This window comes from Aspergillus brasiliensis (genome assembly GCF_001889945.1).
Source record: "Aspergillus brasiliensis CBS 101740 unplaced genomic scaffold ASPBRscaffold_7, whole genome shotgun sequence".
Taxonomy (NCBI): Eukaryota; Fungi; Ascomycota; class Eurotiomycetes; order Eurotiales; family Aspergillaceae; genus Aspergillus; species Aspergillus brasiliensis.
The window spans coordinates 326845-342230 of NW_027137448.1; the positions used below are offsets into that span (position 1 = coordinate 326845).

Sequence of the window (15386 nt, forward strand, 5' to 3'; positions counted from 1 at the left end):
TCACATCAAGATGCAAAACAGAAAACAGAAAGCAGAGAGCAGAGTATACAGTAAGAGGTATTCTGCCTCTACTTACTGAAGCTCCTTGCAACTGCATGATCCTGGCTACATATTATGCTCCCTGGTCAAGTCTGAACCGAGTCATTCTCCGGGTTCTGCTCTCGTATCTGGTGGGTCAGAGGGCTTCGACAAAACCGCGATGCGCCATCCTGCGATCCTGCAGTCTGACACACCCTCGACACTTTGCCACGAGGCCCCCCGCTCCGTGCATTAGCTTCGGCGGTTGGGCTAAACGGTTTTGCAGGAGGCACCAGTGGTGGGCATCCGGACAGCCAGGAGAGTGGTGGACGGTAAGGCTAAGCAATCCTTCCAGAGCGCGGCACGACAGGGGTTTGGGCGGTAGAGCTAAAGGTGCTGAGAGTGGCGATGCTGTTTTAGTGGTGGCCACATATATGGGAGCAGGCATATACTCGTATCTGACTCGTTGGGATCATGGCGTTGCTGAGAAGAGGTGCTGTGGTGGCGTATCCACGTGGTTGTGAGGGTAGACATGTCTAGATGGAGTGCGTAGACTCAATTTCAAGAAAAGAAAAGTCGTCATTAAACATGCCAGGATGTCTATGTATCCAGGCTCGTGTACTATCTATAACCCAGAGAGGGAGATGGTTCCCAATTCTAAGTAGAGTAATGCATCTATCTGCATCCATCAGAGCAGTCTCCCCAGCTCTATCTTCCCCATATCCCTGTTTTACTGGTCCAGCTTCATCTAAACACCTCCAGCACCACCAGCAATAAACAGCTTCTCCCGCTTCATACACACACTCAACACGACCACCAGCGCCGCCGCCACCATCGCCAGGATATACGAGTTGTTCAGCGCCTTGACAATCGCCTCCAGCACCTGATTCTTCACGTCCGGACTCAGTCCCTCGAACAGCTGAGACCCCGTACCCGTAATGGTCAATTCGATCTCGGACGAAGACACATCCGGCAAAATGGCCTTGATGCCCTCCACACTCTTGTTCAGGAACACCGCATTGGCAATGGCCAGAGCGATGGTGCACCCGGAGATCTGCGCGCAGGTAATGAATCCCACGGCCGATGGGGCCATGTGTGGCTCGGCCACCGCCTGGGCAATGGAGAACGACGCCTGCGAGAACAAGCCCACGCCAAAGCCAATCAGCACCGTGTAGCCGTAGATATGGGCGACCGAGGTCGTGAGACCCACGGTGTACATCAACGCACTGCCAATCAGGCAGAGAATGCCACCGGCCAAGAACCACGGCATGTACAACCCGTGTGCGGAGAGAATGGCGCCGTTGCCAATGACCGCCACGATCATCAGGATGATGAAGGGGAGCAGCCGGACACCAGACTCGAGGGCCGAGTCACCGCGCGTGAACTGGAAGAAGAGCGGACACATGTAGACGGGAAGGAAGATGAGAGTACCACCGGAGGCAGTCATGGCGAAGAGGATGAGGATGGTGCGACTGCGAAGGAACTCGACGGGGAACAGACGGCGTTCCTTGGTGGTGAAGACAGGAATGCCCTGCTGGATACCGAGCAGGATGAACAGCACGCCCGAGCAGCAGAACAGACCGATGATCTTGCCTGAGTTCCAGGGATACGTCGCACCACCGAACGAGACGGCCATAACACCGGAGATGAAGGCGCCAATGGTCAGGACACCACCCAGGTAGTCGATCTCACGAGCTCGTTCTCCCAGACTGACGCCGGGTCGGGGGTCCTTGTTGGGGAGCATGAAGATGTAGACGGGGGCGCAGACTGCACCGATGCACAGGTTGATGTAGAAAGACCAGCGCCAGCCAGCAGATGAATCCGTAAAGGCACCTCCGATGATAGGACCCAGCACGGTGCCCACACCCCAGGTGAAACCGGCACCACCGACATACGTCGGCCGTTCTTGCATGGAGGTGGTCACAGCCAGCATGGTCATCAGGCCGACGTACATGCCAGCACCGGAGAAACCACAGATGGCACGACCGACGATGAAGGCATTCATGGTGGGCGCGGAGCCACAGACGGCCGACCCGACTTCGAAGATGGCGATGCAGATGATGTAGGTCCATTTGGCGTTGAATTGGGCAAAGATCTTACCCCAGACGAGGTTGGTGGACGCGGCACCGATCAGGAAGGCCACACTAATCCAGGACAGCTTGGAAACAGAGTTGAAGTCCTCGACGATGGTGGGTTGAATGTTGGCGACGATGGTATTGTCCAGGGCGAAGAGGAACTGCGAACTGTAGATGGCCGCCACGACAATGGCCCATTTCCAGCCACCAATATCACGCGGAGGAGCTTCATCTTCCTTGGGAGCATCGACCTGCTGGTCCTCCGAGTCCAGGTTAGAAGCAGCGGACTTTTCAGAGAGTTGGCCCTCTGCCTTTTCCAAGGCAGAGTGGTTCATCATGGCGTCGGCAGCCATTGGGACGGACAATAGAGTAGAAGGGGTCAACAAAAAGAACTTTGTCTAAGATTCCACTGTGCTCATCACTCTTCAAGAAACCCTTTTTCAAAACAGAAGAATAAGCCATCAAGGTATATAAAAGAAAGTAAAAAATCCCCCAGCAGCAGCCCGGGGTCTCCCACCAGCCAGAACCCTTCCCCAAGTCCACTTCTTTGCAATCCTTTGCAATCCTTTAGGGCCGGAGTCTCCCACCCGCCCTTAATTTCTCACCAAATTTCAGTCCATCCCACGGCGTCTCCCACTGGCCTGCAGGGTCGGAGTAATCAGAGTAGACACCTCATTCCTAAGCGGGCCACAGCTTATTCTAGCCCCGTGGGATAGTTAGGATTTCTTTTTAGTTTACTTTTTAGTTCGTTCGTGATCGAGTCGAGTTGGAGGCCATAATGCCGCCCGATAATGAATTAGTCACGGCGCCCAAGTGGTGATCCTGCAGCTGTTTTAGCTCTACCGCCGGCGCCCACCAACAGCATCTCACCAATCAATTAGGTGAGATGGAGGAAGGAGGAAAAAGAAAAAAAGAAGATACATGACCGGAACATCCCTCACTTTATTCCTAATAGATTCTCCAGGGTTGTTAGAGGTGTATAGTTTGGGGGGGTGATTGTTAAGCATAGTGGGAGAGACCTATAGTCAATAACATGCGTATTGGAGGCTTAAGGAGGTGAAGATTGTTGGCCAATGATTATAGCATCTACTCTACATAATCCCTCAGAGATCCTCTTGTCTAGGGGTTAGGGCTGTTCTTAGGACTTTTGGAAATCTTAATTTGAATTCTCATTAATCTATCATCATTATTCTATCGTCACTCATAATCGACATCTCTCTATGTGGGTATGGTACTTTTTCTCTCTATCGAAGCAGCACATAGTCTCCGCGCTCGTTCATCACCGAAACCCAATCGCACTCCGATGTGCGACTTGTTCTCGCCTGCCAACATTCCTCCATCACTCGATACGCCTCTGCAAGGGTGCCCTCTGGGACCTCCGCCGTCGTGAAGAGCTCCTGGAAAGAAGGCTGTTGATCGGGCTGTGCTAGACAGCCCACAATGCAGAACGGCCACACCACACTCGACAGGAGTCGCCGATCGCGAAGCACCTGAAAGACCAGAATGGCGTCGGCAACAGTTTGTGCGATCTCCGGCAGCTCGGGATGAGCCCCGGAGAGTACAACGTGGAGATAGGCGATGGCGCCAAGCCCAAACGCCCTGCTAATGCCTGGATGAGCCCGAGAGGCACCCGGCGTGGCAGAGGAACCCCATGCTGAACAGGGGCCTGGAGGGGACAACTGCTCGAGATCGACAAGTTCTCGCCGTAGACGCTCCTCCAGTTGCCCACCACGCTGAGCTAGTTCAATGATGCTGAGCTTGCGAGCCACCTCTGACTCTTTCTTCCACCGATCCAGCGCAGAGACTTCCGAGATCAAGGCCATGATCGAATTCCGGCAGCCCATCAGGCTTTCTAAAGGAATCCCTAAGTGGTCCAGTACGTGGACATGGTCGATGTCGAGAAAGGGGCCTCGCCGGGTAGAGGCAGAAGCGATGATATCCAACGATACGAAAGATCCCAGGAGTAGTTTCGTAGTACAGTCGTCTTCGGGGGACGGGCTGTGATTGTCTAGTGGTGCATTTGGGCAGATCTGGCCCGATGCATCATGAAGTGTAGAAGACATCCGTGTCCGCATGAATGCAGGTATCAGATTGCCGGACAGCCGAAGAAGCCATTGCCAGTTCTTAGTTCCGCCAGCAAAGATCTGAATGAACAAGAATCAGTACCCGCGATCGCACCGCATCATCAGGATGTACCACCTACCTCCCAAAACAGAAGCTGAAGTATTGAAATGAGTCCCTCGAGACTGTGCGTAAATTGGCTCTGAGTATTCCAGCTAAATGAGTCGGCCATGATGCGCTGCATTCCCTGAAGGGCCAGGTCGTAATAGCCATCTTTGATACGTAGTTGCGCAAGGCGCGCCGGGAGCTCATTCTTAGAGAGCGACGTTGAGAGCAAGTCGAGCTCACTAAGAGCCAGACTGGCATAGTACGCGGGTTCGATTCGCCGCAGTAGCGAAAGAAGCCAACCTCTCCCTTGTCGGTCCTGGGTGTGATAGAATGGATACTGAATGTAGAAGACCCGGTCCAAGTAATGCATAAGTAACTCATCCTCGGGTCTGCTTCCCGGGATGGGGCCAAGGGGTGTCATGGGCCACGAGATGGTCTGTCCGCAGGTTGCAGCGGCCAGCATATGCATGCCGGACGTCGGTTGCAGGCTGATCGGATCAGGAGACACAGAAGGGCCTTTCTGCAAGTGGGGACTCTCCAGGGATGCGCTCCACATCAAATCATCCAGGTCCGACAGAGCGGATTTACTCATGGCCAAGCCAAAATCGTCCGAAGTCACCAAGTCGCCCCATGCAATCCCGGGCTCGTGCATCTCCAGCACGTTTGGGGTTAGGAGCCCTTCTACAGACGATGAGGGAGACGAGGGGTTCTGTATCCACTCCATATGCTTGGAGAACGTGGCATAGTCTTCCTCAGGGAAGACCGAGGTGCCTTCAGGGGTGGGGAGCTGGTTGAGGGGCACGGTGCTGCCCGCCAGCGTACAAGGATTTATGGCAGCCGCATTGCTGTCTTGGGTTAGACGTTGCATTTCGCCTGGAGCTACATTGAAGAAAGGGTAGACTAAGGTGATCGATCTCAGTGCGGGTCCTTTGCTTGACATATGGAGACCCTTACCGGTAGTGCGTGCTGGTGGGCGAGTGGAAAGAAGGAGCTTCTGCCTTCTCTTCTTTGATCGGGCTTGACTGACCATCTGCCGGAATTTCGAGGCTTGCTCATTCTGCAGGTTCCCATTGTCCATCCAGTACGGTCTCGGTCCGTATCCATGACACTCGAGGTCCAAGGAAAGGCATCGGCTGCATGCCGGGCGAGTCTCATCGCATTTCTTCCGGCGTACACGGCATGTCCAGCACCCATTGAGGCTTCGTGCGGCTGAAATAGCAACAGGAAGTGTAAGTATGGGAGGAGAGCCGGGATATGAGGCATAGCAGTAGAACACAAGCAAAAGAAAATAGTTGGGCTTACGAATTTTGGTGGCGGCAGTCATCATATGCGGTGCAATCTTGCTGTCCTGCTGGGAGATTTGGCAAGTGAATAGGATCCGGCTACTCAACATGCCATGAACCTTGTCTTCAAATGAAGTTGCGGGTTTATTTCATAGTATTATATATGCTCTGGTATGGCGTCGAGGGATTTGGGGCCAAAAGATAAACAGATGGAGGCTGAAGCACCGAAAGTCACTAACACCATGCAGTAGGCTCACTGGCCAATTGGCTGACTAGTTTGATAATTGGCTGATGGCTGGATGAAGATACGGATGGGCTGTTCCTTCTGGCGTTCGTCGCCATTGCAACGACTACTACGAGGTACCAATTCCAGTACCTGCCTCCTGCCTGTCCAGAAATGTAACCACTGCAGGTCAGATGGGTTATACGAAGAGACAAACCGAGTTATGAAAGTAACTGGTAGAGTGAAGGGGGCACCGTATAGAATGGAATGCCTCCAATCTACGACCCTGTGGGAGAAAAGCTCTGACATGCGGCGTCATTCCAATGCCACGACCATGACAACGATGGCATCATGGGTCCAGCCGGTAGAGCCAAGAGCTTTTACGATATCCCCTCCCCCACCATCCTTCAGACCCGTGGGTCTGCAGAAAGGAAGAGCACCTCAATTCTCCGCGTGGCGTCCAGGCGAATCCTCGTGGGATCTCACCTTGCATGGCAGGGCCCCCAGTAATTTCCCACGTGAGTGACAGGATGGCTGCTGTCTATCGTGGGTCTGACTGCAACCTGGATGCCGTATGGAGCGAAGCTGGGCCGATGCTAACCTATCTGACCAGTAGTAACTACACCCAGCCGCGTGGAACATGGACGTTTGTGAGGGGCAAATTGGGTGCTCTGGGTGGGAAACCTGATTCGGTGATGAATTGAAACAGCCCGTGGTTTTTAGTGCTCACACGGTAGTAGTTAGAACGGAGTCCAGTCTTTTGACACGAGGATCGGACGGATCATCTCTTGGAAATTCGACTAGTTGTGAGACTACCTCGATACGGAGCGTAGCCAAGAACGACAGCTGGCTTGGGGACAGCTCAAGTCCGAATCGTACCAGATCTCCACATAATTTACCCCTTTTATTTTTCCCTTGGAAAGGTCGGGTTTTGCTGAAGAAAATCTTCAGTGCGGCAACCAGCACACGGTCCGCGCAGTGGATGCGGGTAATCAGGGTGTTAAGTTTGTTGCAACGCCCGTCTGATGTTCCTTTAGCCAATCTGGCTTGGTTCTGGAATTGCCGTCGCGCATTAAGTTTTCAATTAATCTCGCTAGACGTCGAGTCGTGAGTAAGAGGGGCCCAGACGAACTTAGCGATAGGATGTCGCGAGGAATGGCGAACAATCACAGTGGGAAGATGGATCCCTATTCCAACCCCGGGAAGGATTGAGGATTGAGGCGTGGGAGCGTCCGGAGGATTTACTCCCTCTCCTCAGTCCTCCCACTGGTGGTGGATCTGGTGTCAGCCTCTTTAGCCGTTCGCTTTGTCGGAGCGTCCAAGCGCATATTCTTCAACAGGTGGTGGACTCAGAGCAGTGGGAGGCCCCGGGCGATCTGAGGTCAGCTTCAGTACTCTGTATGCAGCACCCAATACCACGCTAGTAAGTCAATTAATCCAATCGAACGTTTTCATCCTCAGTGGGACAGTCCGGATGGGCACATAATCTGATGTCAGCTTCGGCGTGGGAGTTTCCGGCCGAGCTGCCCAGCCAGTGGGAGCACCCGCGGGCATTTTCTTCTGCAGGTGGGATTGCCCGGTCGATCCATGCTCGCTTGTATACGCAGCAGGAGCATCTAGAACCTCTTAATCAGCCCAGCGGTGGGATATTTTCATTATCAATGTCCCCTGAGCGGTGGGACTGTCCGACTCCACGGTGCAGTGTGGGTAAGTGGGAGTGCCCGGGATTCCGGGGCAGCGGATCAAAATTCCGTTTCCCTTCTTCTGTTCCTTTTCACCTTCGTGTCCCATCTTGTCCTGACCTTCGTAAGCAGCCACGTGTGCAGATTGTCTTCGTGTGTTAGTAATTAACTTGATTACGAGGTGTTTCATGCCCACATCCATGCACAATGCCTGATCCCTCAGTATGGAAATGCTTATGAGTATAGCAGCGAATTGTCTGTAGAATACTCTAACCTAAGCTTATCAGTCGGCGAGGTTAGTCATGTACTAAGTACGGGATTGCTTGTTTGGCTAAGTGATACGCACTTTGGAGGAAACTCATGTCCGTGAACTCATGTCCGGTGAGATCTCTTTGGTCGGGTTGATACACTGTTAGAGTAAGACGCACTTAGTCGAGATTAAAGAAGTATCGATGTCTGGATTGTGGTTTCAGCTGGGTTTCAGCCATTGCGACCTCTAGATGACACCCTGCGATATAGTAATAGCTCGGGTAGACACGGTCAAAACTAAAGCTGTGAGTGCTCTTCGCCCACACAAGAAAAAGCTGTGCCTGCTTGGCTCTCGTCGCAAGTCAAGTGCCTTTGTTTCTGCAAGTACTGGGTAGAATACATGGCTCGAATTGGAGTCTGTTTCGATTAGTTCTTGTGCACCTGTACTTTGTGATTATGTAACCACACATGCCTTTGTGTAGCATTGACTATTCGGGACGAATTTCAGACGCAATGAGGAATTACTCTATTTGGCAGCCTGTATTCATACGGTAATCCTTGTGCCACAACCGATAGAGTCTTTGTAAATGTTGAGTACTGGTTATTACTATTCGAGTCACAGACAGTTATAGTGACTTCGGGAGGGCAATGAGTCTATCAGAGTGGAAGTTGCTGATGACCAACCCTTTCTGTAGGAGGAAAAGGCTACAAGAAAATACAAATAATGCTATCGTTGCTTTTCTAGCCAAACTGGATTTTGGGATCACGGCTATGGTTTCTTCAAGCTTTTTACAACTCTAGTCTTTCCTGTTCATCAGGCAAACGGCCATCTCCCTTGTCACTTGTGGTGCATTCCGTACCCCCCAAGATGCTTTCAATAAAAGCTTCCATTGAACGAAGTATGCCAAGATGAACAATTTCATAGGCCTCAAAGTGGACCGTGACGGCTAAATATGAAAACCGGCAAAAGGTAGTAGCGTACGACTAGTCGATGTCGCCACAAAGAACACAGATCCCGATTGAAGCCTCCAAGACGTTTACGTCCCTAGGTGTATGTGCCATCGACATCAACTGGGGCAGTATGCCCGGAAACCTAGCAACCTCAGATGATTAGGGACCGCATGTAAGCGTGACGAGTTTGAATTCCACATGTCAGTTACTCCATGTGGAATGGCCGAAGGAGTGGCACTAGATGCCTCGGGTGGGTTCCAGACGTCAGTTACTGTGTACACTGTACATACTACATCTTAACTGTTAGCCTACCAGCTTGGCCTCCAGAAGAGGTTTTTGCACCAATAAGAACCCTGAGTAGTCGAAAATCATAGGAAAATGCCCCCATGCTCCAGAACACTTAAACGAAGGAACCCCAATTTTCCTAGCAAGCGCCACAACCACACTTAGCTGTCATTACAAATGCCGGAGTTCATCTAGTCCATACTAGATTAGAACAAATGTCTTGGAATCCTTCCCGCTTCCGCAGGGAAAGAAGATCATATTTCGCCAGATTATTGGATACTGCGTTGGTTGAACTTTGCCGATAGAGTTGCGACCAGCATGACTAACCACCAAAAAGCCCGAGTCTCCAGAGAACGTTTTGCCGTCTCTCGAAGGAGTCCGGGCGAAGGATTCGTCGGTTGGCTCTGTATGAGCATTAATTTGTCCTCGAGGGGCGGGGGCTAGTTTGTCGCGGTCACATTTGTCTCGCGATGATGGAAAGCACGCATTTGGATCCCTTAGTTGTGCAAGATCTGGAGTATTGGATCGATGTTTTACCAGATTAGGAAAACAATATGTCCCTCAGAAAGAAGAGATCATTCCATTATATGTGAGAAACATGGCTGTCAGCAGAAAGGAGCCGATGGAGCCGATGGGATAGTGCCAAGGGATCGAATTGAGTAATGGTAAGCAGAGAGACTTAGTCTGTCGGCTGTGCTGCTGAGATATTGCATCTATGCGTAAAAAAGCTATTTCGATTGACCGATTCTCGACACCAGTCCTAATCATTCTATGATGATAGCTACAGGCATAAGGCAACCGAATTCTCAACAGAACCCTACCCGTCTTTCAGGAGATATATGCACATATCTTGAGTCATCTTTTTCACTTTCCGGTATCGTACTAAGTGGAATCCAGCTTCATCGGGATGATATGCAATCAACTGCCAGTCATTGCAATGTCAAGCATCACAAACCACCAATCAGTTGTTTCTGGGGCTGCCTTCGATCCTCACCAGGGAGTATATCTCCTTCTAGCCCCTCAAAGTGAGCAAAAATCCTACACATTAGACAAATATTCGACTGACGTGGCCGTGGGACTAGCGATTCTGCGTATTGACAGAACGACTCATCAGCATTAACCGAAGATGATGTGTGATAAATCAGTCCTAGCAACCGCGGAGCCAAATGACCGTGCAACTCTCGTAGGCCTGCGTAAGGCTACTTCTCTTGAAACATGAACACAGCCCGAGAACGCCAAACGGGGTAGAGGTACTTGAGAAGGGTGGACGAAGATAGACGTACCTGAGCGTCTTACAGAATCAGACTTGCCATGTGTCATCTTCGCATAAGCTCTATTGATCGATGTTTCTTCGATATCATGTCCAAAGACCATCATATCCAGGCTCTATGAGCGAGGTAAAACTTGGGTGTCACCGTCTGGTGTTTTCATTATTCAAGCAAGAATTAGATAGTAGTATAGATTCCTTTTCAACAAATAGTACTAATATATAACTAGCAGGAGTAATACTATCATATTAGCTTTCGAATTTATTACATACTCTAACGTTTCTCAAAATCCAGGAAAACCTGTCTCTGAGATATAAGACTACATAATCTATAGTATTAGCATAGGCCTCAAAGGCCAAAGTTTTATGTCCCAAGTACTAGACTTGCGTGCCTCTCTTCCAAGAAGAACCCCCTATCTTACTTAGTGTTCCAATTACTCACATTTCTAGTGATGGTTACTTCGTTCGGACTAGTCTGTTCTTATTTCGTCCACACTATCATTTCGTGCACGGTTTGAGTAGTTACAATCAACGACGTGACGAAAATCCCTGCAGTGAGCTTTCTATAATCAACCCCATCATCTTGCTTAGAAGATCCTTGAGATGCCACAAGCGAAATGCTCGTACACATTCAGGATATCGTTTGAATCTTTCCCCTCAATTCTTTTAGAAAGTGGGAAGATACCTTGGAGGTGCATTGAACCTACTCTCCCGATATTCGGACAGGGGATTCACCAGCGCCCCAGAATCAAGAGCAGTTCCGCAATTTGTTCATTTGTGATAGCACTTGTAGCAAATTCAAGGTTCACAGATGCATAACAAAAGAATGGTTCATTGATTTCTGTTCCAGCATATCTTCCGTACGCAGGATACCTATGTTCGATTGTTATGGGCCACCAATGTATGGAAAGTGTCCAATAACCCGGTTTCGCTCCCATATGTCCAGAGTTTGGCGGCTGATAGGAACCTCAAACAGAGCGTGAATCTTCGCCTTGTACCTTTGGCAAGTCACATGGAAAGTAGATTTGATCTAGGATTCAATTGCTTCTTTGGTATTTTTCACAACCTGATTGAGGTGTTTGGATCGCCTTGCGGTCATAGTGCATACAGCTAAATTAGGCCAATGACAGTAATGTTTTCACATCCTGGAAAATTTGTACAATGAAAGGTGGATGAATAGGATAGTTCAGGCTCACTCCAACATGATGTTCTAGCTTGGACCGACGGATGAGAAGAATGTGATCCATCATGCTATTTGAGCCCCAGTCAAATCTTGAAATTGTTCGACAGTCTAGCGGATATATATATTTCTTTGTTATTGTGACAACATACCAACTCTCGCGGGATATCAGAAGACATTGTTTTCATGGATCTAAACCATCAAGAAGACGTAGTTTATCGATTTCGGGGCACAACTATGAGATGTTGGAATTTTAGTATGCTCTGAGGGCCAAGAAGGACCAGGGGGAATATATCTATTATCAAATTGAAGTTTATGTTAGCTGGCTTCGGATATAGTCAAGATGACGAGGAGGATGATGCTAGAGAGACTATATAGGCAGCGGGTAAAGTGAAGGATTTTGTCAACGGTGGATCCAAGATAAGACATTGGACAGTATACACTTCTTCATCATCAGTCCCCAAGGAAAGATGACTCCTATAGATCATATCAAATTGACTCATGAACCATAATGTTCTTATAGGAGGGTTCAACTGTGCCATCAGGTATATTCATTTCTTCACACCCTCTCGAATTTATCGCACCTTGATCTAGAGCTCATAATTTGGGTAAGGTCTCTGGAAGCTGAGCGTCGGTCCAGGCCATGTAGGCCACCTCAATGATGAAAACAGGATATACGGGGATGCATGGACTAGCAAATACACTTCAACAGGCACATAACTACTTGGAGTGACTGCACCAAATCTAGCGACCATCATACTGTTATTTTCCGTATTACTATTAGTATAGCCATGCATCAACAATGCCATTAACCTGCGGATTTATAGTTCGATATAGACAATGGCACTATCAAAGCATGCAATAAAGGCCAGAGTACGGAGGACGGAGTCCTCCGTACAGTATTAGCACTAGGCTACATAACTCCATTTGGGAATACTAATGAACTAAAGGCCTGGCCAGAGCAATTAATCTATACCAGAACGGGATTAACGCAAACAGCGGTGCAGGGATCAGCAGCATATTACTCTATCGGGCGAAAGATGCCTGGCGTAATCCACAGTTGACCAACCATGAGTCAGGAAATGAAAATAGTGGGCGGTATCGGCCACCGGTGACGTACTGGATGTGACTCAAGTCTTGAACTGGAGAGAAAAGAAGTAGCAACGGCTTCAGGAGGGACGTTCTCCAACCTTAGTCAACATTAGGATTCATGTTACGCAGTCCCTCAGAATTTCAGATATGGTTGCCAGGACACTTGGAGACTGCTAATCGAAATTCAACCAATGATAACGGTTCCACGGTCGATGGTGGAAGAGCGATTATCAATCGTTGGCATCTCGACGCGAGCCCATTGAAAGACGCTATCTATCCGAAATAGCGCCCCTGCCGATGTCGGGCTGAACTAAACCCAAGTGTTCACTAGCAGAGGGTGGTGAACCCTAGACACAAACCCTTCTGACGGGGATTTCAAAAAGGCTAAAAGTCCTCGGTAGCAGCGATAGGATGCCTAAACGAAGATCTACCAGCAAAACTGCACGGCCAACTCATCCACCTCAGTTCACTGTTGCTGGCATACCCTTTTCAGTGGCAAATCCACGTAGCCGTCACCGCCCATGAGTGGCGCCCCCCAGGCAGCCTGTAGGCAAAGAATGGAGTGAATGGAGTAGACCTTAATAATGGAAATGACTACAGGACATTGGTTGACTCTGTTTGGAGACTGGGGAATGATCCTCACGCTGAGCAATTGGGGCTGCCGGAAGCGCAGTTCACGGTCCAAGTTCCCCACAAGGAGGAGTGTAAACCAGTTCCAGCAGGCGAAAAAAGAGGGTGAAAATTTCGTCGCCGCCGCTGAAAGACGAGCAAGAAAAGAAGAGGAACCGGCCGAGGAGGCCCAGTTGCATTGCCCGCGAATCATCATTGCGCTGACCGCCCGCCTTTTTTTAATCTCCGCCCACTTTTCTTTCTCCTGGCAACCGATGACTCTTCCCTGCCTCCCTCAACGATCTCTCTCCATTTAAATCCATCGGTGACTCATTCACTGGCTTCGCTTGTTAGTCTTCCTCCTATATCTATCTCGCTTTGCTCTCATTCCTTGCTGGTTGCTCAATACTGACCCTTCACTTTCTGCTGTAGCCCTTTGCCGTCTTAGACTATATACTACCGATCTATCTACGTGCTACCCCACCATTAATTCCTTCACAATGTGCCCCGGTGCAGACCACGAGCCCAATGGGCACGCCAACGTCGCCAATGGCAATGACAACGGTATGATTACTCCAATCCGAAAGCACATGAAATACAAGCTCGTGTGCTAAGTGAGCCCTCCAGGTGAACACCCCGGCTTCACTGCCGTCGAGACTCGCCAGAACCCCCACCCCTCCGTCTCTCGGAACCCCTACGGCCACAACGTCGGTGTCACCGACTTCCTGAGCAACGTCTCTCGCTTCCAGATCATCGAGAGTACCCTGCGTGAGGGTGAGCAGTTCGCCAACGCTTTCTTCGACACCGAGAAGAAGATTGAAATCGCCAAGGCCCTCGACGAGTTCGGTGTTGACTACGTGAGTCATACCCCGGTGGATCATATCATAACGCCGGAAAGAGCGTGCACTGACCACCACTCTATAGATTGAGCTTACTAGCCCTTGCGCTTCCGAGCAGTCGAGAAAGGACTGTGAGGCCATCTGCAAGCTTGGCCTGAAGGCTAAGGTATGTTACACCCGTCTATAACAATTACTCTCGGATTCTAATAAACGGACCAGATCCTTACCCACATCCGTTGCCACATGGACGATGCTCGCATTGCCGTCGAGACCGGTGTCGATGGAGTGTAAGTGCAGTCTTGTCTTTTGCATTCCTTTTCCAGCTGCTAACGGCCCCGGCAGCGATGTTGTCATCGGAACCTCCTCTTACCTCCGTGAGCACTCCCACGGCAAGGACATGACCTACATCAAGAACACCGCCATTGAAGTCATCGAATTCGTCAAGTCCAAGGGCATTGAGATCCGTTTCTCTAGCGAGGACTCTTTCCGCTCTGACCTCGTCGACCTCCTGTCCATCTACTCGGCCGTCGACAAGGTCGGTGTTAACCGTGTCGGTATCGCCGATACCGTCGGCTGCGCTTCTCCCCGCCAGGTCTACGAGCTTGTCCGTGTCCTGAGGGGTGTTGTTGGCTGCGACATCGAAACCCACTTCCACAACGACACTGGTTGCGCCATTGCCAACGCTTACTGTGCCCTGGAGGCTGGTGCCACCCACGTTGACACCTCCGTCCTCGGTATCGGTGAGCGTAACGGTATCACCCCCCTGGGTGGTCTCATGGCCCGCATGATGGTTGCCGACCCCGAGTACGTCAAGAGCAAGTACAAGTTGGAGAAGCTCAAGGATATCGAGGACCTCGTTGCCGAGGCCGTTGAGGTCAACATTCCCTTCAACAACTACATCACCGGTTTCTGCGCTTTCACCCACAAGGCCGGTATCCACGCCAAGGCTATCCTCAATAACCCCAGCACCTACGAGATCATCAACCCCGCCGACTTCGGCATGTCTCGTTATGTCCACTTCGCTTCTCGTCTGACCGGCTGGAACGCCATCAAGTCGCGTGCCCAGCAGCTCAAGATCGAGATGACCGATGACCAGTACAAGGAGTGCACGGCCAAGATCAAGGCTCTGGCCGATATCCGCCCCATTGCCGTCGATGATGCCGACAGTATCATCCGTGCCTACTACCGCAACCTCAAGCTGGGCGAGAACAAGCCCCTCCTGGACCTCACGGCCGACGAGCAGGCTCAGTTCGCTGCCAAGGAGAAGGAGCTCGCCGCTCAGGCTCTTGCCTAAGCCAGAAGACCAACAGTGATCTCTGGTTTTGGTTTTCTTTCTAATCATGCATTTATTCCGACGGGGATAGACGTCTTTATCCTTACTAGAGCTTTGATCATTCCTCTTTCCTTACCTTTTTTTGTTTTAGCGGCTCCCTTGGCGGAGGACGTTCTTGTTTGCGCTTGCTG

The 15386-nt window shown here is 50.5% G+C and overlaps 5 protein-coding genes across 5 annotated transcripts; 1 reads left to right on the forward strand and 4 right to left on the reverse strand.

Moving 5' to 3' along the window:
• Nucleotides 1-744: 744 nt before the first annotated feature.
• ASPBRDRAFT_43796 (putative MFS drug efflux transporter) lies at nucleotides 745-2796 on the reverse strand. The gene has a single exon (XM_067625061.1). The coding sequence runs from the start codon at nucleotides 2444-2446 to the stop codon at nucleotides 767-769; it is 1680 nt and encodes a 559-aa protein (XP_067478172.1). The 5' UTR covers nucleotides 2447-2796; the 3' UTR covers nucleotides 745-766.
• Nucleotides 2797-3073: 277 nt separating this feature from the next.
• ASPBRDRAFT_597382 (Zn(II)2Cys6 transcription factor) lies at nucleotides 3074-5749 on the reverse strand. Its single transcript, XM_067628103.1, has 4 exons — nucleotides 5565-5749; nucleotides 5217-5471; nucleotides 4297-5162; nucleotides 3074-4237 (listed from the first exon to the last, which is right to left on the reverse strand). Exons 1-4 carry the CDS (start codon nucleotides 5653-5655, stop codon nucleotides 3338-3340), a joined length of 2112 nt encoding a protein of 703 aa, XP_067478173.1. The 5' UTR covers nucleotides 5656-5749; the 3' UTR covers nucleotides 3074-3337.
• Nucleotides 5750-7196: 1447 nt separating this feature from the next.
• ASPBRDRAFT_178765 (uncharacterized protein) lies at nucleotides 7197-7905 on the reverse strand (the record flags this gene model as incomplete). Its single annotated transcript, XM_067619889.1, has 2 exons — nucleotides 7547-7905; nucleotides 7197-7384 (listed from the first exon to the last, which is right to left on the reverse strand). The coding sequence occupies exons 1-2, from the start codon at nucleotides 7650-7652 to the stop codon at nucleotides 7197-7199; spliced, it is 294 nt and encodes a 97-aa protein (XP_067478174.1). The 5' UTR covers nucleotides 7653-7905.
• A 4945-nt stretch (nucleotides 7906-12850) lies between these two features.
• On the reverse strand, nucleotides 12851-13442 carry ASPBRDRAFT_597458 (uncharacterized protein). The gene has a single exon (XM_067628105.1). It carries the CDS (start codon nucleotides 13298-13300, stop codon nucleotides 12941-12943), a length of 360 nt encoding a protein of 119 aa, XP_067478175.1. The 5' UTR covers nucleotides 13301-13442; the 3' UTR covers nucleotides 12851-12940.
• Nucleotides 13443-13583: 141 nt separating this feature from the next.
• hcsA (homocitrate synthase) lies at nucleotides 13584-15216 on the forward strand (the record flags this gene model as incomplete). The annotated part of the gene is made up of 5 exons (XM_067617967.1): nucleotides 13584-13647; nucleotides 13699-13940; nucleotides 14008-14088; nucleotides 14142-14209; nucleotides 14265-15216. The coding sequence occupies 5 exons, from the start codon at nucleotides 13584-13586 to the stop codon at nucleotides 15214-15216; spliced, it is 1407 nt and encodes a 468-aa protein (XP_067478176.1).
• Nucleotides 15217-15386: the final 170 nt, after the last annotated feature.